At 40.4% G+C, this 26,663-nt stretch overlaps 1 protein-coding gene across 1 annotated transcript; it reads right to left on the reverse strand.

The window, feature by feature from the left end:
• Window positions 1-1,138: 1,138 nt before the first annotated feature.
• On the reverse strand, window positions 1,139-20,393 carry LOC140132063 (annexin A1-like). The gene is made up of 13 exons (XM_072150945.1): window positions 20,316-20,393; window positions 17,776-17,854; window positions 15,710-15,809; window positions 14,222-14,316; window positions 12,562-12,675; window positions 8,633-8,723; window positions 6,724-6,803; window positions 6,088-6,144; window positions 5,903-5,996; window positions 5,207-5,302; window positions 4,149-4,207; window positions 1,710-1,832; window positions 1,139-1,369 (listed from the first exon to the last, which is right to left on the reverse strand). The coding sequence occupies exons 2-13, from the start codon at window positions 17,848-17,850 to the stop codon at window positions 1,310-1,312; spliced, it is 1,044 nt and encodes a 347-aa protein (XP_072007046.1). The 5' UTR covers window positions 17,851-17,854; window positions 20,316-20,393; the 3' UTR covers window positions 1,139-1,309.
• Between the last annotated feature and the right edge of the window lie 6,270 nt (window positions 20,394-26,663).

A 26,663-nucleotide genomic window follows, 5' to 3' on the forward strand; every position in this document is an offset into this window, starting at 1 on the left:
GCCTTCCCTCTGAGACGAGGGGTAAGGTACCGAACCCACTTGTCCACAGGCACATGGTATTGTTGGCAAGTTTTTTCAAAAGCCAGCAAAAAAGTGTCCAAGTCAGTACCTTTATCCAAAAGGGGGAAGTCATCAGTCCGCAGCTTTGGGACATGGCTCTCTGGCAACACTGGACTAGCAGGAGCAGGCTGTTGTAGCTGGAGCATCTGCAGCTGGTGTTCACGCTCCCGTTGCCTTTCTGCAGCTTGTGCTCGCTCTCGTCGCTCTGTAGCCTCTACTTGCTCTCGGCGCTCTGCAGCAAGTAGAGGCTACATCTGCTAACGTATCCGAAGACATTAGTGACGAACGGTGTTCTTCACAATAGTATGTGAAGAACAATGGGGGTCATTTACTAAGGGCCCGATTCACGTTTTCCCGACGTGTTACCCGAATATTTCCGATTTGCACCGATTGTACCTAAATTGCCCAGGGATTGTGGCGCACGCGATCAGATTGTGGCGCATCGGCGCCGGCATGCGCGCGACGGAAATCGGGGGGCGTGGCCGAACGAAAACCCGACGTATTCGGAAAAACCGCCGCATTTAAAAACCGAAAAAGTGTCGCTTGGGGAGCGCTTACCTTCACCTGGTCCGAGGTGGTGCATTCCGGCGCGATGAGATGACTTTCAGCGCAGCAGCGCCACCTGGTGGACGGCGGAAGAACTACATTCATAAATCCCGGCCGGACCCGAATCCAGAGCAGAGAACGCGCCGCTGGATCGCGACTGGACCGGGTAAGTAAATGTGCCCCAATATGTGTGAAGAACACATTGCAGATGTATGGAAACATTGTGAAGAACACCGTTCGGCACGTGTGTCTTCTGATAAGTTAGCAGATGTACGGAACATCTGCAATGTGTTCTTCACTGTGTTCTTTCAATGTGTTCTTTTTGTGAAAACATCTGCAAACATCTGCAATATGTGCTTCAGTGTTCTTTCAATGTGTTCTTTCAGTGAAAAATGCTTGAGTCTCCCATTAACTTCAATGGGGTTCGTTATTCGATACGAGCACTCGAGCATCAGGAAAAGTTCGACTCGAGTAACGTGCACTTAAGCATTTTAGTGCTTGCTCATCTCTAGTCAGAAAATATAATAACATATTTATTTCTGAAGTATAAACTTTATTATGAGTAAAACAAAAAGGAAGAGTTTACCTTTCAGCATATGGACATATAAAGATTAATAAAACATTCTGAGAGGATGTTAAGATTTATAACATATGTTTATGTAGATCATTTTCTTTTTCTTTCTTCTTCATTGTAATCACATGATTACTCATCATAGCCGACGAGAGCAGCCAGAACATGTTCATAGTCCCCCTTTGTTTTATCCTAAAATGAAAGGCAAGAGCTCCATTACTAAAGATCATACATACCAAAACAATACAAAGCAATTATAGCAATCTACTGAAAATTGGCTCCTTTGCTACAATTTTAGCTTAACAAAAATTTTTACTATAATTTCAATACTTATCTCCAGGCAAAACGGGAGAGAAATAAAACTGAAATTTTGAAAATATGTACCAAAAATTAAGTGTATTAAATCAGTGGCCTAGTTCAAAACAAACTGGTATGGTAAAACTGTAACACCTACCCAAATTTGTAATTTTTTTGAGCTAGCCTACAGGCAACCTTACATTCAATAAAGACATTTTCAATATAGAATAAATACCAGTAAAGCATCACGTAGGGATTTGCCCTCTTGCTTCTTGAACTGAGCTTTAATGCCTTTCATGTCAACTTCATGCTGTGAAACCATTATCCTGGTAATTACTTTGTCTTTAGTCCCCAAACCCTGTGAGATAAATATATTCAGATAGATAAGAAAGCATAAAAATATGTGCTCTTAGAATGGGCTTTCAAAGAATTACTATTGATGACCTATCTGCACCCATCAGCTCTTTGGTATCACATAAACAGAGTGCACAAAACTGGAAGCAGTTGGTTCCTTCTCTCTGTAGTGACTGGATACTGTAACTTCATGCACAGATCCCATTTAATTTTATTGGAAACCATGCTACAGTAATGGCGCTCAGCTGCTACGGGAAATTAGAAACAAGTGCTTCCTACTCCATGACAACACTATGGTCAATAGTCATTACTGAAAAGCCCTTTTAAGTTTTAATATAAACAGTCAAGGTCAGAGTTCACATAACCCTTTGCCATTCGTAAGTGACACATTATGCAATATAAAGCCCCTTTCACACTTTTTTTCACGCACGTTTTCTGCGCATGCTTTTGACGCACAGAACTTGCATTGCACTCTGACCCGTTGTAATCAATGGGTCTTTTCAGACTTGCATTTTTTTTCATGCACACACGCGCATTTTTTTTAACGAGCGTTTAAATCTCGACATGCTCTACTTTTGCAAGTCACGCGCGTGAAAAATGCACCATACAAGTCTATGGAGATGCATCAAAAACGCATCGCACTATGAGACACATGCAAGTGCAATGCGTTTTTCACGCATCAATTGCCATAGAAAAGATAGAGCTCACTCCTGAGTGCATTTCACACGCATTTTCTGAGCGTGAAAAACACATTGAAGTTGCATTGAAATTGCATCAAAAACGCGCGTGAAAAACTGAGACACTGAACAAACTCTGACTGAAAACTGATTGCACTCTGATGCAAAATGTGCGTTTTTCACTGACCAAACCCTGATCGCACCCTGATCAAACTCTGACGTGAAATGCAACGCAAGTGTGGAAGGGGCCTAAGACTTTTATAGAAGCTTAGAGCATTCTGAGCCATTGGAAAATGTTGTCTGTTCAATAGCTTCATCAGTTGTCAAGAGTGTAAAAAAACAGTTATACACTTCTATTTGGACAGTCAGTTGATGACAATGCTCACTGTGTGACGCTTGATGTTACATTGTATTAAGTTTTATTATATACTATCATTTGTATACAGCCTATCATTGGGCAAACCATATTATAAAAAGGTAGATTTCTCAGTTACCTTTGCTTTCATATGTTATTGTATTGTATTTTACAATGGTTTGTTTGATGAAGCACTTGGCACAAGATTGGAACACAATTGTTTTATGGAAAAATAAAAAAATTTTTTTATCACGCCAACACGAGGATGCCATTTTTTAGCGTCATGAATTGGGGGAGAAAAAACGCACCCATTTATCATATGCAAAATAACACAAAATTGGATAACTGCTTCTCCATCAAGAAGGGGATACCAGTGGAACGCAGCAATGGCACCGAGTCTTCAGAAAAGTTCTACGGGGAGTTATGCACCAGGTGAGTGTAACATTACACCAACAAAAATTAATATTTCCACCAAGGGTATTACACCATAGGAGCACTTTCTCTTTCTTTTATCTCCCCATCTATTTTCATTTCTAGATGTTGCCTGAGTCTCTGCATGGTTGCCTGCAGTGAAGTTTTGGTGCACTGCTGAGATGATGAGAGGAAGGTATATTTCGGTCCTAGGGTATGTTTCTTTAAACCTTGCGCTAAAAGGACCTAATCCACAAAAGCATTGCTTTGACACGGGTCCAAAGATGCATTTATATGAACAATTTTGCTGTCTATGTCTTCTGAAGAAAGTGAATCTTGAAGTCAGTGGTTACATTGAGAGATTTTAAAGGACATCTACCGTTTGATTCATACATTATAAAACAGGTATGACATGGCTTTGTAATACTTTTTTATGGTCTCCTTTATATCTTTTCCTAAAAAAAGATGTTATGAAAATATGCTGATGAGCTGCAAGTGCTCCAGTGGTGTCACCAGAGATCAACTGGGCTCTGGCTGCACAACCAATTACCCTTTTGTGGCACAGAAATGAGGGGGTATTCCGGTGCTCATTCGGACCAAGCGCCAGATTTAACATGCAAAGTCTGACAGACATGTTATTTTACACGGGTTATTTTCTGTCCAGTCACACCCCCTTTTTTCGAACAAGTTAGAAAATTTCCTAAAAATAGTCTAAAACCTTCAATAAATGTGGCACACATAATTTCAAGTGCTAATTATTAAATTTTTCTGGCGAAGACAAATTGATGCATCTTCCCCATTGTATTTCATGAGATATGCATGCAGTTTTTAATGTTATTGTTTTTTAAAATACAAAAGTTTAAAAAAATCTACTTACTTTCATTGCATTTTTCAACTTTTCGCCAAAGTACGCTGGTTTGTTAACAGCAACTTTGACTATAAAAGAAAAACTCACATCATTTTTAAGCAATAAACTAGATGAAAAAGTTGGAGTGAATTCAGGCTAAAATAACTAATACTTTTAATTTGATGCCAACTGATTCCCAAGTCTGCGGCAATTTATTTTGGCATCGCTGTAGTTTTCTTTTGCTCCTGTAATCAGTGCAGGAGCAGGAGAAACCCACTTCCAGAAAACTGTCAGAGACAGTTGAAAACCCTAGGGAGAAGATAGAAGCGGTCTATTCTAACTGCATAGTGCTGAAGTAATGCTATAATTTGCAAAAGTTGACGTAATGTAATAAAAATGTTACTGCTTAACTGTAGAGAGTTCTCAGTTCCAAACAGCTAATGGGTGCATATATGCCATCGATACTAAGTTCTGAAAGTTGTACAGATTTCTAATACACTTGTGTTCATGAGCTCTTAAGGAGTAACTAAATGATGGATTAACTTTACATTTTTTGGAGCATGTGGCTGGATAATAACTTTTGAAATTTACTCTTCTCACAAATATCACCTTCTTTATGTTTTATTACAGGGTACAATACACTTTCTTTATTGTTTTATTTTATTCAGCGCCTGCTATTGCTAGTGAGTGAAGTCTGGAAAGTGGGCATATTCTTAAAGGCGGTGTCTGGAGATGGAGCGTGTCCTAGGAGCTAATGGATGTGGTCTCCCCCTCGGTCTGCTGCTGCTTGTGTAGTGAGAAGAAGCCTATAGCACAGCACATATCAGTATATATTGTGAGTTCTGCCACAGAACTATTCCTAGCCCTGGCAGTGGACAGAATGGGACAGCAGCAGTACTTGTGCTCACCATTTTCTGGAATCCTGGGGAGCAGAGCTTATAGAAGTGTCTGTACTGCACTTGGCCAGTATAACATAGGAGAGGAGGTGATACTGGCCAAGGCTGAATCCACAAGGTATGTTTTTAGCCTAAGACACTGTAACACACTAACTATAGGAGAAAAAATAAAATAAGTGTAGCAGTACATACCTATAGCCACTAAAGTGCTCTCAATATCTCCCTTCAGCTTCAAATCCATTGCCTTGTTCAGATCATGTTTGCTGAGCTTTGCATAGTATTGAAATACTACAAAAAAAATAAAGATTTCAGCATCACAATACATTTTGTGATAGCTGCATATTTATGGCATATCCGCCTAAAAACTACAATTGAGATGTGGCTATACTTCTATATAGCTCTATTATTTGAACACTTTATCTGCAATAGAAATGAAGCCATGCAACTAGCACTCTCCTATAAAGCAAATAAGGATCAACAAACTACTGTTATACTGGTTGTGCACTCTTTATATATTCACTGTTAGCAGTACAGGCAGTCCCCGGGTTACGTACAAGATAGGGTCCGGAGGTTTGTTCTTAAGTTGAATTTGTATGTAAGTCGAAACTGTATATTTTATAATTGTAGATCCAGACAAAAAAAATTTTGGCCCAAGTGACAATTGGAGTTTAAACATTTTTTGCTGTAATGGGACCAAGGATTATCAATAAAGCTTCATTGCAGACACCTTACAGCTGATCATTGCAATCTGGGACTATAGTAATGCATTCAGAAAGCTTCACCAGAGGTCAGAGGGGTCTGTCTGTAACTATGGGTTGTCTGTAAGTTGGGTGTCCTTAATTAGGGGACCACCTGTATTAGCAATAATAGTTGTAATTACATATTTACCCTTCCTTAAATTTGTAAAGCTTCTCGACGACAAAATATTTATGAACACAGACATATCAGGCTTTTTGGCGTTTTCCCCGGCATCATACAGTGCCTAGTATAATAAAACCAAAAATATTGATGCATAGTAGGGTTGTTATTATAATAGTAATCTAAATACTATATTAAAATAAATGATGATGTACCTTGGCATCTTTACCAGCTAGGTCTTCATTCACGTAACACTCTTCATTGCGCTCTCCCTACAGTTAAGCAGTAATACTTTTAGTACATTACCTCAACTTTTGTAGATCATTTTTACAATACTGTGTGTACATCGCATAAATAATACTACAATGTGTATGTCTGTCTATTCAGTGACTTGTACTCTTCATATTTAGCAGTAGCTCCCTCTGCAAGAACTACTCCTGTTTATCCATAAGCCAGTCAGGGGAGACTAGCTGCTATGTTTTTTCTCTTAACACATGGATAAACTTTAATATTCTATGTTAAAAAACTATCTAACCCACTTAAAAGATGCCAGGGTAAGACAAAGGACCTTATTCTGAGAAAAAAAAATTCTGTTTCATGCACTTCTTTCCTTTTATTCCATTATTGAATATTACTGCATAGAGACAGTTAGTGCATACAAGGTGCTTTCCTTCTAATTCTGCCCCCTCACTCTGCAGCATTTAATAGTTTTATCACGTGTCCTAATATTGAGTATGATTAAGGCTAAAAATGCTAGATCAGTCCTTTTCCAATCCCTTCTAAGATAAGATTAGTAAATAAATCAAGCTCTGCACTACTCTGAGGATTTTACCCAACAACATAGCTTGTACCTTCAAGAGGGCCAGCAAAGCCTTCTGAAAGTCTCCAGATGTATCACCAATAATATCCTTTTCAAGTTCAACTTTAAACTCTAGGAGGCAAAAATATTTATTCATTTTGTTAAAAAACGATGAAATAAAATTAATGAATAAAAAAATGTATTATTAGCTTGCCGAAGGCTGCCAAGGAATTACAAATAAATCTCAAGTAAATTCTCAACAGTCTTAGTTGGAGGCTCTTTCATAGGTAGATGCCAGATTTTTGGTGTCCAGAACCCTGACTGGTGTACAAACCTCTAGAATTCCATCTAAGAAAGGGGTTCATATTTGGGCAAGAGGCAATTTAACAGGTGAGTAATGTCTACCATCAGGATCATGGATTGTAAACCAAGCACACTTGCATCTTGGTCTGTGCCCCCTCTATCAGGATCTGCTCTTCTTTTAGCTTCTTGTGCCTTTGATTTTTAAGAAAAAAAATGCTTTCAAAATTATGCAATTGATCCTTAGGGGCTCCAGGCTCCTTAAACATCTATGGAGCGCAGTGCCCCGCAGGCTCATTTGCTTGATTTTTGAAGCCTTTTTTTGATAAAAACAAGGGGATAAGAAGGCGAAAGAAGAGTGGATCCTCACAGAGTTGGCACAGACCAACATGTAAGTGTGCTCGGTTTACAATCCTGCTGGTAGATGTCATTTAAGATTCTAGCAAAACTCGTAGCCACAATTATTCCAGAATATTTTGCAGCAATATGAACATTATGTAATTTCGCTACCTGCCATTCATCTTGTTCCACTTGTACTCAATTTAGGGCATTTCCATACTGCCATTGTCAGTCCTTGTATCATGGCTCATGCACAGCTCTGTGTTACATCATAGTAATATATGTTGCAAAGAGATTCGGTTTCCCCACTAAACAGCAATACCAACACTTATCATGTTGACAGTGTCATTGTTGCTGTTTAGTGTAGAAGCAGGAACTCCTTGCATTAAACAGTATATCACTGCAGTGTTTTCAGTCCTTGTCACGGGACTCTGCACGGCCTGTGATTCATGGACTAACAATGATAGTGTGAAACTTAATTCTTAAGTTGGGCCCATTCAGCTGTGAGGCCATATACCAGTGATGGCGAACCTTTTAGAGACTAAGTGCCCAAACCACAACCAAGACCCACTAATTTATCGCAAAGTGCCAACACAGAAATGTAATTAGTGACTTATATTCTGTGCTCTGTCACATCTTTCATTCATATCAGCCCCCTTAAGACACCAATAAAGCAGAAAATAGAAGAAATTTGGATGATCATTGTAGCTTCCCTCCAGGGTCCCATAAACAGGAAGAATTGACAGGGCCGGAGCAGGAGCTACAATGATAATCCAGATCCATCCACACATTTCCAATCCCTCCAGTAGTCCCAGGTAGATATGACACTTTAAAATAGTTCTGTGCGCAGCAAGTCCTGGGCTGTCTGGAACTGCAGGAAGATGCCTGGAGTCATCTCTGGTGATGGCCTGAGTGCCCACAGAAAGGGCTCCGAGTGCCACCTCTGGCACCAGTGCCATAGGTTAGCCACCACTGCCATATACAGTAAAAGTTGCTGGACTGAGTACCCTAGGATTATTTCCATCTTTATTACATTTTTTTATATTTTCATCTTGTTTACTTTTATGGACACTGATACTGCCCTTTTAAGTTTCCTCTTTTATGACCTTTTTCTAGTTTTAGCTAAAAGAAGTGAAATGCTTACAAAAGACATCAAAATATCTTCATTTTTATGTGCAAAATATTTGATATTTTATACATCATAAAGGATACTAGATTGTTAGGAACACATTGCACTGTGTCAACCACATAGGATTTGGTAAGGATTTAAGAACTAGTCAGGTTGATTCATTTAGTTGCAGCTTGCTCTACTGACTAAATACCTGCTTTGTAGGCTTCCTTTATCAGCTTGATTTGTTTATTGGATCTTGTCACCAAAATTTCAATTATCGCATCTTCATCAGTCCCAAGACCCTTTAAAATGAAATATTACAAAAGACAAATTGTATTAAAACTGTCTTCTTTGATGTTGGTGAGTTTTAAAACTTTTTTTTGGTTTTGTTGTGTGTGCATTTATTTAATAGTTTACTAGTTCCTTTTTGGCTGTGGGACCATATAATGGCTTCAGGTAGGCCACAACAGAATTATTAACAGCATATTAACCAATTTCTCACCCTTTCTTAGTTTTTCAGTTGCCATTTTTGCTCCCTTTATTTAAAAATCCATAACTTTTTTTATTCTTCCTCTTGGCGCTTTTTGATTTTCCATGCCGTGTACTGGAAAGCAGGAAAAAAAATCCAAAAGCAGCAACTTTGATTTTAAAAATGCTTTTGCGTGATTTTCTTCTTTTTACTGATTTCACTGTGCGCTCCAAAAATAGGTATTGTAAGTTATGGAGCTGTGTAAGGTGTTATTTTTTACAGAATGTAAGGAAGTTTACATTGGAAACATTTGTAAAACAGTATGGCCTTTTGGTCACTTTGAAATTTTAGGCTTTTTTTCAAACTTTTGAAAAATTTTCTGTACAATGTTTAAGTCCCTTAGTGTACTTTAACTCTAGGTGGTCTTATTGACAATAAACTGCAATTTTATAGTAAAGCAGTGTATGGTGTTCTTGCACATAATCTGTTACAATGAGACATTGACAGAAATGACAAGTCCTTGGTACTTATAAAGCCATTATGGTGGTGCCATAGTGCTGCCAGCTGTAACATGCTGACAAAAAATTTACTGGCTGCACTGGTGCCACCAATGATTGCAGGTGGTACCGTATATACTCGAGTATAAGCCAACCCGAATATAAGCCGAGACTCCTAATTTTACCACAAAAACTGGGAAAAACTATTGACTCGAGTATAAGCTGACAGTGGGAAATGCATTGGTCACAGCCCCCCCAGTATATAGCCAGCAAGCCCCCAGTAGTATATAGTCAGCCAGCTCCCAGTAGTATACAGCCTGCCCCTGTAGTATACAGCCTGCCAGTCCCATGTAGTATACAGCCAGCCAGCCCCATGTAGTATACTGCCAGCAAGCCCCATGTAGTATACAGCCACCCCCTAGTAGTATACAGCCAGCCAGCCCGATGTAGCATACAGCCAGCCCTTAGTAGCATACAGCCAGCCAGCCCCAAGTAGTATACAGCCAGCCCCTAGTAGCATACAGCCAACCCCTAGTAGCATACAGCCAGCCAGCCCCTAGTAGTATACAGCCACCCGCCCCCAATAGTATACAGCCAGCCAGCCCCCAGTAGTATACAACCAGCTTGCCCCCAGTAGTATACAGCCAGCCTGCCCACATGTAGTATACAGCCAGCCTGCCCCCATGTAGTATACAGCCAGCCAGCCCACATGTAGTATACAGCCAGCCAGCCCCCAGTAGTATACAGCCTGCCAGCACCCAGTAGTATACAGCCTGCCAGCCCCAAGTAGTATACAGCCTGCCAGCCCCCAGCAGTATACAGCCTGCCAGCTCCTAATAGTATACAGCCAGCCTGCACCCAAGTAGTATACAGCCAGCCAGCCCCCAGTAGTATACAGCCAGCCAGCGCCCAGTAGTATACAGCCTGCCAGCCCCCAGCAATGTACAGCCTGCCAGCCCCTAGTAGTATACAGCCTGCCAGCCCCTAGTAGTATACAGCCTGCCAGCCCCCAGCAGTATACAGCCTGCCAGCCCCCAGCAGTATACAGCGAGCCAGCCCCTACTAGTATACAGCCTGCCAGCCCCCTGTAGTATACAACCAGCCAGCCCCTAGTAGCATACAGCCAGCCAGCCCCTAGTAGTATACAGGCAGGCTGCCCCCAGTAGCATACAGCCTGCCAGCCTTAGTAGTATACAGCCTGCCTGCCCCCAGTAGTATACAACCAGCTTGCCCCCAGTAGTATACAGCCAGCTTGCCCCCATGTAGTATACAGCCAGCCTGCCCCATGTAGTATACAGCCAGCCAGCCCCCAGTGGTATACAGCTTTCCAGACCCCAGTAGTATACAGCCTGCCAGCACCCAGTAGAATAAAGCCTGCCAGCCCCCAGCAGTATACAGCCTGCTAGCCGCTAGTAGTATACAGCCTGCCAGCCACCAGCAGTATACAGCCTGCCAGCCCTCAGTAGTATACAGCCTGCCAGCCCCCAGCAGTATACAGCCTGCCAGCGCCTAGTAGTATACAGCCAGCCAGCCCCCAGTAGTATACAACCAGCCCCTAGTAGTATACATCCTGCCCCCCCAGGGCTTAAAAAAATAAACTTATACACTCACCCTCCAATGACGGCGCGGCTCCCCAATGTCGGCGCAGCTTCCCAATGTCAGCGCGGTTTCCTGATGTCCCCCATGTCGGAGCGTCCCGTCTTCTTTCTTCCCCACGGCTCTTCTTCTTTCTTCTTTCATGGACACGGCCATGTTTTCTTCTAGCAAGCGCATACTATGTCTCCTAGTATACAACCAGCCAGCCCCTAGTAGCATACAGCCAGCCCCTAGTAGTATACAGCCAGCCTGCCCCCAATAGCATACAGCCAGCCAGCCTTAGTAGTATACAGCCTGTCTGCCCCCAGTAGTATATTGCCAGCCAGCCCCCAGTAGTATACAACCAGCTTGCCCCCAGTAGTATACAGCCAGCTTGCCCCCATGTAGTATACAGCCAGCCTGCCCCCATGTAGTATACAGCCAGCCAGCCCCCAGTGGTATACAGCATTCCAGCCCCCAGTAGTATACAGCCTGCCAGCCCCCAGTAGATTAAAGCCTGCCAGCCACCAGCAGTATACAGCCTGCCAGCCCTCAGTAGTATACAGCCTGCCAGCCCCCAGCAGTATACAGCCTGCCCCTAGTAGTATACATCCTAACCCCCCCCCCCCCAGGGCTTAAAAAAATAAAGTTATACACTCACCCTCCAATGTCGGCACGGCTCCCCGATGTTGGCGCGGCTTCCCAATGTCGGCGCGGTTTCCTGATGTCCCCGATGCCGGAGCGTCCCGTCTTCTTTCTTCCCCATGGCTCTTCTTCTTTCTTCTTTCATGGACACGGCCATGTTTTCTTCTAGCAAGCGCATACTATGACACGGCCGCTGCTGACGTCATAGTATGCGCCTGCTGGAAGATAACATGGCCGCGTCCATGACAGTAGACAGAAGAAAGAAGACAGAAGAAAGAAGAAGAGCCGCGGGGAAGAATGAAGACGTGATACGGTGACATCGGGGAGCCGCGTGGAGCATCGGGCCGCCGGAGGGTGAGTATATAAGTTTATTTTTTTTAAGTGCTCGTAATAGACTCGTGTATAAGCCAAGGCAACGTTTTTCAGCACATTTTTTGTGCTGAAAAACTCAGCTTATACACGAGTATATACAGTAATGTTGGTTGTGTGCTTCCATTTTCAGCAAATACCTGGGCTGCATAAAGAGGGCTCAGTCCGTGAGCCCTCTCCATACACCCTTTGTCGTAAGCCAACATACTATTACGCAAGAGTTTAAGTAATCAACAATCTTTTAAAAATAAAAAATATGTTTAAAATTTTAATTTTCTCTAAAGTCTTTTTAGTGACTTACAATATTATTTCACTGTGGTGTACCATGATACCAGACCAAAGTGGGCGCACTGTATTACAACTACTGTCACTTTCAAGGGTATAGTGGAAGATGTCTTTCCATATCTTTAATTCTAATATATAACATCCTTGTAACAAAAAATATTGCTGTGGTATTAACAGAGCTTGACATTCAGTCAATCCTCGAACAAAGTACTAGGATAGCACACACAAGCTTGAGTATCTCCAAATAAAGAATTTCAATCATTTTCAACTCACATACAACGCTACATAAAAATACAATACCTTTATTGCACCCTTTAGTACATCTGCATCAAACTGAGCTGGAGTTTTCAATAATTCCAAAACTATTTCTTCAAGTTTGCCACTGAGAGCTTTCTTAAAGGCTTCTTCCAATGTCTAGATAATGCAAAAAAGTTCAGATTGTGTCACACAATTTTAGGGAGTGCATTTTTCAGTGCCTTTTATATTTTAGAAAATGTATTTGTTATTTTGGGGGATTTATTTAAATTTATTTATATGCATCATGATTATCATGATTGTCTTAGTATGTCGTTTTTGCGTTTTCATTTTTTACTCCCCACCTTCAAAAATCTTTTTTTTTTTTTTTTTTCCATGTACAGAGCTGTGTAATGGCTTGTTTTCTGCGTAACGAATTGCACTTCAAAATGGTGGTATGTAATATTCCATACTGTGTACTGGGAAGTGGGAAAAAAATTCCAAATGCAGTGAAATTGGTGAAAAAACGCAATTGCGCAGTTTTCTTGTTCGCTTGGATTTTACAGATTTTAGTCTACATCCCAAATTACATGTCTACTTTATCCGTTGGTTCGGTACGATAATGGGGATACCAAATTTGTATAGGTTTTCATACATTTACAAAAATTAAAAACTCCTGTACAAAAACTCCTGTGGGTCATTTTTTGCGACTTTTGATTACGTTTATATGGATATCATTTTTAGGACTGTATGACCTTCGGATCACTTTTGATAGAATTTTTGCTATTTTTTAAAATGGCAAAAAAGTGCCATTTTCGAATTTGGGCGCTATTTTCCATTACTATGGTATGGCAGTATATGGCGATTTTCCTCCTCATCCATTACAATGTGCTGATGGCACATTGTAATGAAAGAGTTAAAATGAAGCAAGAAGATCTTCGGAAGACCAGAGGCTGTCACGGCGAAGGATCGCCACTCCCTGATGAAGTCACGGGGAGTGACAAACCTCGGCAAGATGCCAGAACCTCGCCCATGCGCCACCATTTTTTGAAGCCGCCGGCAAAGCTGCGGCGTGTGTAACCAGTAAGCCTTTGCTACCGGCCATGTAGAGGGCGCGGCCAGCCGGGAGTGGGCCAGTGAGTTACTGTCCCCATGCTGGCGTACTGGGTCTGCTGCCCTTAATTCTACACCAGGCCCTGCCTAGCGTAGAATAAACTCTATGCAGCAGGTGGAAGCCTCTCTCAGGGCCTGGGGTCAGTGAACCCCCTGGACCACCACATACGATCATAATCTAAGTGGCACTCGGTCTTCACCAGAGCTCGCCGCAAAGCAGGATGGTCTGACACCCATGACAGCCTCTTGATGTATCACACTGCAAAAATGCAGCGGCGGGCCTATCATACGCTGACGCTCGTTCGCCTATTGCTCCTATTGACTTAATTTATTAAGTCACTTAACTCATCTCCTTACTGAGTTGAATCAAGTGAAATATTCTCTAGGTATAGAAAGAGACTTTAGAAGGCTTGAGAAACTAGCAGAATTTCCCTTATATAGATGTAGTAGAAAGTTTACTATTATCAACTGCACTATTCAATTCTGAATTTAAAAAGCTTCAAATGTTTAGTTACACTTTATCTCTGAATACATTTTATTCTTTTTGTCATTCTTTTTTTATAATAAAATATCATACTTCTACATAATCATTTATCTTGTAATATTTTCATACCTTCCCTGTTTGTGTTTTGTAAGCAGCTTTAATCTCTTGGCGCTGGTCATTTGTCCTCTTGGTCAAGATATCAATAATTGTTCCATTATCAATTTCTAATAAACAACATGACAAATGAAGTAATATAACATATACAGTGCTGTAAATAATTCTATAATGCTATGATTTTCTTGCATTTTGAGCCTTTTTACAGTGTTGATTTGTACAGTATATAGTTTATCTGTTTCATTAATACCTACCGTATTTTCCGGACTATAAGGCGCACTTAAAAGCCTTGGATTTCCTTGGAAATCCAAAGTGCGCCTTATAGTCCGGTGCGCCCTATATGAGGGCAGCGGACCCTACTTACATAGGTCCCCGCTACCGGAGACAGCAGATCTCCAGCGGGAACTGCAGACCACGCGGCACGAACAACTTCTGCCGCGTGGTCTGCAGTTCCCGCTGGAGATCTGCTGTCTCCGTTAGCGGGGACCTATGTAAGTATGGTCCGCTGCCATCCTCCACCTCCCCCTCACCTTCCCCGCTCACCTTCCCCGCTCACCTCTCCGCGTCGCCGCGTCTCGTCGGGTCTCGTCTCCGGGTCGCGTCGCGTCTCTTCTCGTCGGGTATCCGCTCCGCCCCCGGACCTCCGCCACGCCCCCAGACCCGACGCGCCTTATATAGTCCGATGCGCCTTATATATGGAATTATTACATATATAAGGCGCATCGGACTGTTGTGCCTTATATTCCGGTGCGCCTAATGGCCCGGAAAATACGGTATATAATACAGATCTCTGCTAACTGCTTATAATTACTTATGATATAAGAGCTATAGCACTGATTACAACCAATATATATACTGTAAATGTCAGTAACTTCATGTTACTAGGCTCACCTACACTTACAGCAAAGTGGATATTTTTTGAGCTCTCAACACCCAGCAGCAAATAAGATGGTAACCCACTACATCCAGCAGACTCTCAGCTTCAGCCAGAGTTGTATGTGAGCCGTGAAGGAAGTTGGAAGGCAATACGGTAAATAACATCTATTTGTGTTAGCCATTGTAATGACCCGAGTACAGACACACACTCCATTTATCAGGCTTTTATCTTTAGTCTTGCAAGCACCATCTTCATTTACTTAGCCAGCCCTGGAGTGACTATATCTTTACATACTTTTGTGATCTACATTATCTAGTCTTTTTTTGCAGGAAGGAGGAATTTTCAGCAACACACCAGTAAGGGCCGACTGGTGTAAGGATCATTGCACATCACAAGTGCCAGGGTGTGATGATACCTGTAATATCTGTATCTTATTGTAGATACATATACTATATCATATAGAGGCAAGAATTTTGTAATAATATTAACCTCTTGGCGCTCAGCGTCTGATATACCGGCATCGGGACACACAGGGTGCCGGCTATAACAACTAGCCGACACCCCATTGTAACACCCGCGGTCAGACTGCAATCAGTCAAAAGTTCCAATAGAATGAACATGTTTACCCTTTCCACTGATAGCCTTTTCCAAAGCATGTACATCTTCTGCAGGATTAAACCTTGGACGAGGTTTTAAATCCGATCCACCGTGCACTCCTGTGGCTTCCTATGGATATATGTATTTTAGTAAATAATTAAAATATAGAGTAAATGTAGTCAAATATAGTCAGAAGAGTAACGATAAATGAGGAGTGAGGGGAAATCCTCCACTTTCAGCAAAAACATCTGTTAGACTCAGTTCACACGCTTTTGGGAGGTTGCGTTCACCCTTCCGTTATGAAACAGTGGAATTAATAGCTCAGCAGTCTTTTTTGCGCTTTTATAATGGAATTGAAACAAAAGTTAATTACTTAAAGGGGAACTCAATACAAAAGAAAATCAGGTGTGTAAGTCCCTGATTACTCCACTAAGGGGTCAAGAGAGAGAATACAAGTGTGAAGATAAAGCTTAAAACTTAACATTTAATATAATAAGATATAAAATAAATAAGAGAAGGGGGTTACCCTTTTAAATAACTACCGGTGAAAAAAATTTACTGACATTAAACTGTAAGATAGACTACTATGCCCACAGATAGAATTAGCTCAGTAATTATATCTATGGATGCAATCATACCTTCCAATGTAGGTCTTCTTCAAGGATACCAGTGCTATCCAGTCAAGAAGTGAATGACAGTGTATATAAGCAAGAAAAAAAAATCCTTTTAAGTTGTTGAAAAGGGAAACCCCTTCTCTTATTTATTTTATCTCTCATTTTATTTAAGGTTAAGTTTTAAGCTTTATCTCACTTGTATTCTCTCAATGGGAAACTCAAGAGTAAAGTCAAGACTTTGTATTTACCTGCCATTCTTAGTTTCTGGGAAGAATGCAAATAAGTTTTCCAAGGTGTTAAATGGAAAAAAATACCTCCTTTTGCTACCTTGAAAGGCAGCCCCCTTAACATCAAGTATGACCTACAAGAAGTAGGAAAACTCCTTTTGCTACATTTAACACCTTGGAAAACGTATTTGCATTTTTCCCAGAATTCCCTAGTGGAGCATCTGTGGCTTTAAGTCTCCATATGCCTTTAAGGTGGCCTTAATTGGCAATGTCTCCTTAAGGAGAACACCTACTGTCTGACCCTAGTCAATAGCCTCTCACATAGCCAAATCAGTTCCCAATGCTGTACTGAGGAGACCCAATCAGGTCGAAACCGTGCTGTCTACAGTTGGGAGTCTGTTCCTTATGGAATAGATATACTGGTTTGGCTTAATTCCACATCATGTTTTTAGACTTCTTGTAGGTCATACTTAATGTTAAGGGGGCTGCCTTTCAAGGTAGCAAAAGGAGGTATTGTTTTCCATTTAAAGGAAACCTACCATTTAGAATGGTAGGGGTAGGCTGTAAGTACCGAGCACCAGCTCAGGGTGAGCTGGTGCTGGTACTTACTTTCGTTAGTGTTATAAACCGCGGTATTAACACTTTTTAAACTTTAGAGCAGCAGAGGCTTCGGCTTCGGATCGTGCGCGCGCCTACATAGGAAATAGTGGAGATGTTGCGCGCGCACGGTCGCGCACAGCGCCGAAGCCCCTTCTGCTCTAAAGTTTAAAAAGTGTTAAAACCGCGATACCGCGGTTTATAACACTAACGAAAGTAAGTACCGGCACCAGCTCACCCTGAGCTGGTGCTCGGTATTTACAGCTTACCCCTGCCATTCTAAATGGTAGGTTTCCTTTAACACCTTGGAAAACTTATTTGCATTCTTCCCAGAATTCCCTAGTGGAGCATCTATGGCTTTAAGTCTCCACACGCCTTTAAGGTGGCCCTAATTGGCAATGTCTCCTTAAGGAGAACACCTACTATTCTTAGTTTCTAGGAGATGAGAAATTACCTGAGGTGAGATGAGGTATGAACTGACCGCTCAGGCTGGTCAAGAAGACAACATAGTAGATACACTTTAATACATTATTAGTACATGATGCATCCTTGTGGAGATAAATGCATGTAAATGATCACTAATTGTCATTCTGACTTTTGTGCAGATAACAAGTAAAGCCTGGCAAATAGTAAACCTTGGCAGTATGTTATACTTACAGTACAGCTTTCCTTTGTGGTCTGCTGAGCTGCTTGTAGCATTTGTTGGACTACAGAACACTGCTGTTCCTCCATTTTTCTAAAATAGCAATAAACATAGTCAGCCTAATCTGGGGACACATTACAAAGAACCTAATTTATTCAAATGTGTATACAGGGGGGAGCAAGCAGCGTTGATACACTTCTTTTTTGGCCATTTGCTATTGATCTAGAGGGTACTACTGTGCTGCTGTCTCTATGAGCAGCACCAGAGATCCTGGGATTCATGGTAGAGAAGTACAACAAGTCAGAATTGGAAAGAGCATGTACATAGAACCATAAACTTAAGAAGCACAGTGATTACTGCTATAGGAATAGATGAGGCTTTATAAGCCCATAACTAAGTCCTCATGCACATGAACGTATAAAAATGGCCGTATTTATGTGTAGTATACAGCCCCATTCATTACAATGGGCAATACGACAATCCATTTTAATGGCAGTATTGTGCAATGTACTGAAACGTACCATGACCGAGTTGTAAAAAAATGGATGTATTGTTGTACTATTTTCTCATGTATTTCCGCTCCATATGCCCCATAGAAGTCTAAGGAAATATTTAAAAAAAAGGATTGCATATGTGCAGCATACTGTTGTGCACTGTATACTGCCATATACTTCCGTATATATGTACAGTATCCACGGCGATCAGAACCATTGGGAGGTGCACTTTGTCATCCAGCCAATAGTCATTCATCAATCATTTGTTAGCCCACTGTATTTTATACAAATACGGTACGGATACAGTGTCATACGGATGAAAAACATGCAGTACTTACTCCCAAAATGCTGCTATATATATAGAGCACGAAAAAACATATGGTCATGTGCATTAGGCCTAACACTTACAGGTGAATAGGTCCAGGTTCAAAGAAACATAGGGAAAGTGAGTTAGCTGCCACATAAGTACCAGTGACTAACCTGCTGCGATCTACAGATGCAGCTTAGTGGATCAGAGTCGAGCTGATCTATAGCAGGTAAACTTCTAGTGCAATGTACCAAATTAAAATCTGCATGGAGGCAGAGGGTGTCCTTGGCCTATAAGTACATTTACACCTGCACCACGTCTACCAAACTTTCAAATAAGAAGATGAGGTATAAAAAAAACCAATGCGTCCATGAACAGCATGAATTAATAGCAAATATGAAAAAATGTAAAGGAAAATTAAGTTCTTCCAGAATGTCTCATGTTCTAAATTCTAATAGCATCTGATATGAAAAACCAATCACTAAAATGCACATGGTGCAAAAGTGCCATTTGAACCAAATTTAAGTGTTTTACAGCAAAATCACAGGATTGACAAAAAGTCAAATGAAATGAAAATTTAAAGTGCTTTGTTTAATTACTGAAAACAAGACATATCAACCCTTAATTAGATTGCCAAGGCGTCTTCAGCAGTTTTTACTGACACCCTAAAGGTCTAATCTCGTCTGATATAGAAAATATTCTTCTAAACCTATTCTCTCTAAAAAAAAAAAGGCATTTGCTCTATTATACTTAAAGTATGAAATAGCACCTACAAATAATATACTGTACATACTCGAGTATAAGCCGACCCAAGTATAAGCCGAGGACCCTAATTTTACCACAAAACCTGGGAAAACCTATTGACTTGAGTATAAGCCGAGGGTGGAAAATGCATTGGTCACAGCCTCCCCATTATATAGCCTGCCAGCCCCCTGGAGTATATAGCCTGCCAGTTCCCTGTAGTATATAGCCTGCCAGCCCATATCCCCCAGTATATAGCCAGCCCCCTGCCCCCAGTATATAGCCAGCCCCCTGCTCCCAGTATATAGCAAGCAGCGCGGGAAGCTGGAAAGGTGAGTTTTGATTTTTTTTTTTACTTGAGTATAAGCCGAGTTTGGGTTTTCAGCACATTTTTTGTGCTGAAAAACTAGGTTTATACTCGAGTATATATGGTAATTATTATTATACAGGCGGTCCCCTAAGGTGTCTGTAATGTCATATAAGGTGTCCTATCTGTAATGAAGCTTTATTGATAGTCCAATTACAGCAAAAAATTTTGAAACTCCAATTGCCACTGGGGCAAAACATTTTTGTCTGGATCTACCATTATAAAATTTACAGTTTGGACTTACATACAAATTCAACTTAAGAACAAATCTACTGAACCTATCTTGTATGTAACCCAGGGACTGCCTGTATATAGAAATTATAGAAAAGGAACCCTAATCCCAGAAATCCCAAACCTTCTTACCCTGTGGAATTCACAAAAAGTATAAAAACATATTTGTATTTAAAAAAAAACGGTTGTCATCTTTTATCTAACATGAAAAGAAAACACAGGTTATCTCCTGCTTGGGTTTTACACAAAAATTTAACTTCTATAAAAATGTTTTATAGTGTTCAAATCCATTGTTAATAGACTGATAAACACCAAACCCACAGTTTTTGAAACAAATCATTGCATATAAATTTAAAGTGTATATAGCTGTATAATATCAATCTAATCTATAAAACATTTATTAACTAAACATACCTATCAGAGTAAGTCTCTGTTCTGCCTTAGGTGTCTGCTGGACAAATGTAATGGTATTATGTGAAGATTTGTGTTTTTATACCTTTTATGAGCCACACCTAAGCTGAAAAAAGGCTTCAGTAATTACGTATGGCAGAAAACATGTTCATGCAGAAGAGTGCCTGTTCCTGTAACACTGGTATAGTAGAGCAATTGAGGTGATTCTTACTTGTGTGTATGAATATTTGTTGGTTGATGCTTGTACATAGTAAAAAGAACTGGGATCATGGATCTATCTATTTTCCATTATGATTAATTAGAGTAATTATATATTGTATTCTGTATGTATTGTATTGTAACTGACCAATAGATGACAGGGTCTGCTGAGATCTGTATCTGGGGTATCATGGGGTATTACTTCCTCGAAGAAGGTAACTGGGGTAACACAAATAGAACGGAAAATATAATAAATAGAATTTTTATTGGTATAATTGCACATGTTTACAAGAGTAAATGCTAGTGTTGTCCTGAATTGGGAGGCTTAACATTTGTCCAACCACACCATTCAATACTACAGAAGCATTAGAAAGCATTGGACAAGTTCAGTGTTTTGGTATCTTCTATTTTACTATCTATGAGACTGCCCTAGATAGCTGTGCACTATGGTCAGAAACATATATTTTTTCACAAATCAGCAGATCTTAGGATGTAGAGCAACTTTGCCTATTACTTTCATTGCCTACTGTATGACCAGCAGTTTATTTGGTATCCTCCTCATTTTAGACTGTCTCTTTAGTAGCTGTCTCCTTGCTGTACTGCTTATGTCTTACCAGATGGAGTCTAACTAATGAAAGGAAGCTGTTGCTGCTCCCTGCTTAGGGTGGGAGGGAGGGTGATGCCATATGATGACATCTGAGTGTATCTAGCTAAGGAGCGATGTCTGTGCAGATTAGTGGATCTTGTTCTTTTTTGGGCTAGGCATAAATTATTTTCAGACAATTTGCAGTATTAATTTACAGCATCTGCAAAAATCTAGGGGTGCCCCAGCCATGAAGCAAGTTCAGCCTCTTGCCTCAAGCAGCAACACCTACAGCAAGATGAGGGGCAACATCAGGGATGGAGTCAGATGCAACAAAGTAGGACCTAAAACCTGATCTAAACATGGGTGGGAGACACTTCATGGAGAACTAAAAAAGTAAACTAAAAAGAAATGATCTAAATATATCTACTGGACGATAGAGGTAGATGTAGGCACCATTCCAAAGTTCACCTCAGGCAGCAGAGAGTTTAGTTTCACCCCTGCCAAGAACTCTATCAGCACTTGTGTTTGACTGTTAGTAGCAGTTAATGACAGAGCTAAATATGTTGTATTTACAATAGCATTTAGAAAATGTTAGGCGTTCCTGAAAGCCAATCAAGTATTGCAAGCTAAATAATCGAATTAATAAAGAGGACTATTATGTAAGCTACAATTCTTTTGCACATTTAAAGGTTATGTTTAAAAATATATTTAAATAAATATTTTGTTTTCTGCATAAGTATTGATACAGGGTATCATTAGTAATACAGGAAACAGAAAAGATAATAGAATGCATTGTTAAATGCAAATGTGAATCAACTTCTACTCAGTGGGAAACAGGTGAAGCCCAAAATGAATCAGCATTATGTAACACTTTGATATACATCAAGGGCAGCAACAAAAACTAAAAAGATTTGAAGAAATGTTGTTAAAACAAATTAAAATATAAAAATCTCTTTACGAAATTTAATATGATCTGTCACTAGGACATACTCCTTTAAATAGGGACATGTACAAAATAGAGTCCTTTATAAACCATCTTTATTTTGAGGCTCAAGCTAAAAATTATGATTCTGTCCTACAACCACTTGTGGAAATAAAGAAAAACTGGTGTTCTGGCGTTGATATCCAAAACATTGGGGCTCATTTACTAAAGGTCCGCGGTCCGCACTATCGTCGGAATATCCGTCGATTTCTGATGTGCACCGCAAAGAAGGGCTTTTTGTCGCCCACAATCGGATTTTGGCGCATCGGTGACGGCTTTCCCACGACACAAATCGGGGGCGGGCTGTCGGACGATTCGGACAACGTGTGGGATTTAACATTCAAAATTGTGTCGCAAGCCATGCACTTACATGCATTGGAAAGGAGAAGGAGAACTCCGGCGGCCACAGCGGGGAAGCGACACATGCAGGAAATTGGACGCACGATAGTGAATCGCGGCAGCTCCGAATCCTCGTCGGACAACGCACCCCGGGTATTGCGACGGGACGGGTAATTAAATGTGCCCCATTGTCTTTATTGGTTTCTATAACTGTTAAATAATTAAGATGAATGGCTATGATCTTTTAACAACATATACATAATAATTATAATAATGTAATGTTCTAATTAATGAGCCTATTTAAGAACTGGTTTCTAAAATCTGCTCTAATCCTGAAACAGTGGCACATATCCAGGGTTGTAGTATGATGGGTGGAACAGAGAAATAGTAAACCGGATCAGCACCTGTCTTTTTTTTTTTTATAATAATAACGCTTAAATGTATAATCATCAGACATACATTTAGCAATTTATAACGTCTTTAGCGCACACTTTTTTTTACTGTATCATACAAAGTATTAAGAATAGATTAACAACAAAAGACTTATGATAAATTTCATTCCCAACTCCCTAACCAATCACCAGGTCTGAACTAGTAAAAGAACAAATAAACAAAACATATTTAACATGTTTCCAGTTTACATATTTTACAATCTAAATACAGAAAGATACTCTACTTGTATTTTTATAAAAAATTTTCTAAAAGGGCTCATTTTTATTGTGCTCTATTTCACATTTTTCCTAGTGCTGTGAACCAAAATTTTAAGTTCAATTTTTCACATTTTAGACAATATTTTTTTTTCCTTACACCTGTAGCAGGAATAAACTCGAGAACTCATGTGTATATACATTAAATTGACTCTTATTTTTAGATTTCTTAAATGCATAGAAAATTTGTAAACATCTATAGTGTTATAGTGATTCTGAAACACCATATTCCAACCCAATCACCTCTTTTGATAATAATTTATCAAATAAGTGAAAAATATTATGCACACCCAGCTTCCTTCAAAACCAAAAAGCTCTTTCAAAAGTTGCCATTTTTTCAAAAGAAGTTTTCCCAACAGGTTGCACTCCAGTAGTTCGAAAATGTCCACTATTGTCCAGAGCCCAATTGGATCAATTTCCCAAAAATTGTTGAATTTAAAAAAAAACTATCCATAATCGTACCTGAGAAGCAGTACTTAAAAAATGGCAATGAAAATCCCCATCTTTCTACAGAGGAACAAAACAAGGATGGCTTTAGTCTAACACGCTTCCTTCCCCAAAGTGTAAGTGTAATATAGATTCCAATGGTCTTGCCGCAGCAGGGTGCCACCAGGTTGTTCCACAGGTGCGACCAGCCTGCTGTGGCAGCTGAGGTCAAGGTACAGAAACGGAGTCCAGGCTTGAGGTCAGGAACAGGCACGGAGTCAGGGCAGGCGGCAGAGATGCAGAGGTCAGAGGTCAGGTCCGAGGTCACAACAGGAATTCAGCAAAGCATGGAAGGAACAGGCACAGGAACTCACAGGAAGCTTTCTCTAATGCTAGGTATCTTAAAGATCTGGCAGGGAATCCTGGGAACAGCAGCCTTTAAGGAAAACCCGGGGATGCAGCCATTTTGTAGCTTATGGCTCAGCTTTATATGATTATAACTTTTGAACACTGTTACTTATCAAAGTGATTCTGAGATAGTTTTTTTTACCCACATGTTGTACTTCATTTTAGTGGTAAAATTTGCCATTTTTCGAAATCAGAGACCCGCCACATGTGGCCGTTATTTGTTTTATGGGCGCACAGCGAGGGGCAGAAGGGAAGGAGCGCCCTGCAGCTGCCAGGATTTTAGTTTCCTTATTGGTCCCTTTTGTAGGCTATAAAATTTTAGCTTTTTTGTTATTGGGGCCATGTGACGGCATTTTTTTTGTGGGATGAGATGCTTTTCCAGTGTAACCATTTTGGCGTTGGTATCCCCTATTGTTGAAAATTTAGTAACTTTTTTGGATTTTTTACTTTTTTTTTTGGTGTTCACCGTATAGCCCAATAATCATGTTATCTTTATTCTATGGATCTATACGATTGCGGTGATACCATGCATGAATATTTTTTCTTACGTTTTACTAAATTTGTCAAATAAAACCCTAATGTGGGAAAAATCTATCATTTTTGCATTGCCGTCTTCCAAGTGGCATAACATTGTTACTTTTTTGGCTATGGAGCTGATTGATTACTTATTTTTTGTGGGACATGTTATACTTTGCACCAGTATCATTCTGGAGTACATCCACTTTTTATTGCCTTTTTTAGTGGGATTGAATAGGTAGAAATCATAATTTTTGGAGGGTTTATAACAGTTTTTTTAATGGCATTCATCGTGCGGATTCAATAATTATTTACTATTATTCTACGGGTTGTTATGGACGTGTTGACACTATATATGTGGGTTTTGTGTTATGATTTAGATTTTTTTTGTGTTATATGTCTCTTCATATGTTACGGGGCTTATGGGCATTTTTATTGATTTCTTACTTTATTTTTTAATGAATAACTTTTATAAACTTTTTTTTTTTACCTTTTTTGTATTGTAGGGTATTAGCAGTGCATATGCTGACACTGTGGGGCATATTTATCAGGACCTCTGCGCACCGCCAGTGGCACAGAGGCCCTGAAATAATCGCAAATGCTAGCTTATTGCTAGCTTTTGCGATTATTTTCCCCAATCCGCCACCTTCACGCCAGTGGGGCGTGAAGGGGGGGCGCGGCCGGCCGAGCGGGGGGGGGGGGCGCGGCTGGACGGGAGTGGGCCGGCGAGGGGCGTTACTGTCCCCGCGCCTGCGCACTTGCTGCTGCCGGCGACTTTTCATACGTGAAAAGTCGCCGGCTGCGCTTCTTTCTACGCCAGGCCCTGCGTAGATAAACGCTGCGCTACTGGCAGCCCGATACATCAAGAGGCAGATGCCTCTTGATGTATCGGGTTCCGAATTTGCAGCGGCGGGGCGATCATACGCTGGCGCACGAGTGCCAGCGTATGATATATATCCCCCTGTGTCTTTAAGATGACGTCATTGAGGCCATCTTTCAGGCACTAACTGCAGGCAGCTCTGGGGTCCTGATCGGACCCCAGGGTTGCCATAGCATCGATTGTCATCCCCGAAAAAGGCACGGGGGGGATCGGAGCCCACTGCGACCACGGGTGTTACACTGGGGTGTCGGTTATCAGTCACAGCCGGCACCCCGTGTTTCCCGATGCCAATTCGGCTCAGATCTTGAGCTGAACCGGCATCAGGTCTGCATCCGATATATTGGACGCAGAGCACTAAGGGGTTAAATGTTAGAGTGGCAGTGCGTGCGCCCTAGCGGGGAGCAGAGAGTGGCACGGGTGTGCCCGCGATCTGAGACATGGAGAGGGTTTCTAATAGTATATATTTCAAATTTCATTAGAAACAACAATGATCCCCAAAAAGTCAATTCTGAAATCGCCTTGAAAATATTTAAAACCATATTGGATTTGTAAGCTGTGTAACATCAAAATAAATATACCAGACATTTTAAAAATTATGAAAATGTATTTCAATAAAAAATAAGTTTATAATTGACAAAATTTGACCATTCTAAATTTCACCTCCATTTTGATTCAATTACTATGAAGATCTCAAGGGGTAAATAATCTTCCTAAAAGATGTTTCTGATAACTTGAGGGGTGCAGATTTGAAAATGGGTTCATTATATAGGGGGTTTTAATGCTAAATTTCATTTAAAACTGTATTTGTCCCCAAAATAGTAAATTCTTAAAATACGGAAAATCGATAATCTATTTGTAAGCCGCGTGACGTCAAAAAAAATGATGAAAATGTAAAGTAGACATATGGGAAATGTTATTAAGCAAGTTATTTAGGTGGTAAATCTATCTGCCTCAAAACGCGATGATTTCGAATTTCGAAAATGGCAAATTTTTCTAAAAATTCCTCTTTTTTTTTTTTTCTGTACATAAACGCAAAACTTATCATACAAAATTCACCACTAAAATGAAGTACAACAGGTGGGGAAAAAACTATTTAGATAAGTAACAGTGTTCAAAAGTTATAACCATATAAAGAGACGCAAGTCAGAATCCAAAAAATGGGACTGAGCCTTAAGCTACAAAATGGCTGCGTCCTTAAGGAGTTAAGTGAGAAATGTATCTTATTTGTGGTTTGTTGTGAAAGGTGAAACCCAAAGGTATAGCCCTTTAAGACTCTAGGAGTCTGGGAATAATTGGGTATTTAATGACA

This window comes from Engystomops pustulosus, chromosome 1 (genome assembly GCF_040894005.1).
Source record: "Engystomops pustulosus chromosome 1, aEngPut4.maternal, whole genome shotgun sequence".
NCBI lineage: Eukaryota > Metazoa > Chordata > Amphibia > Anura > Leptodactylidae > Engystomops > Engystomops pustulosus.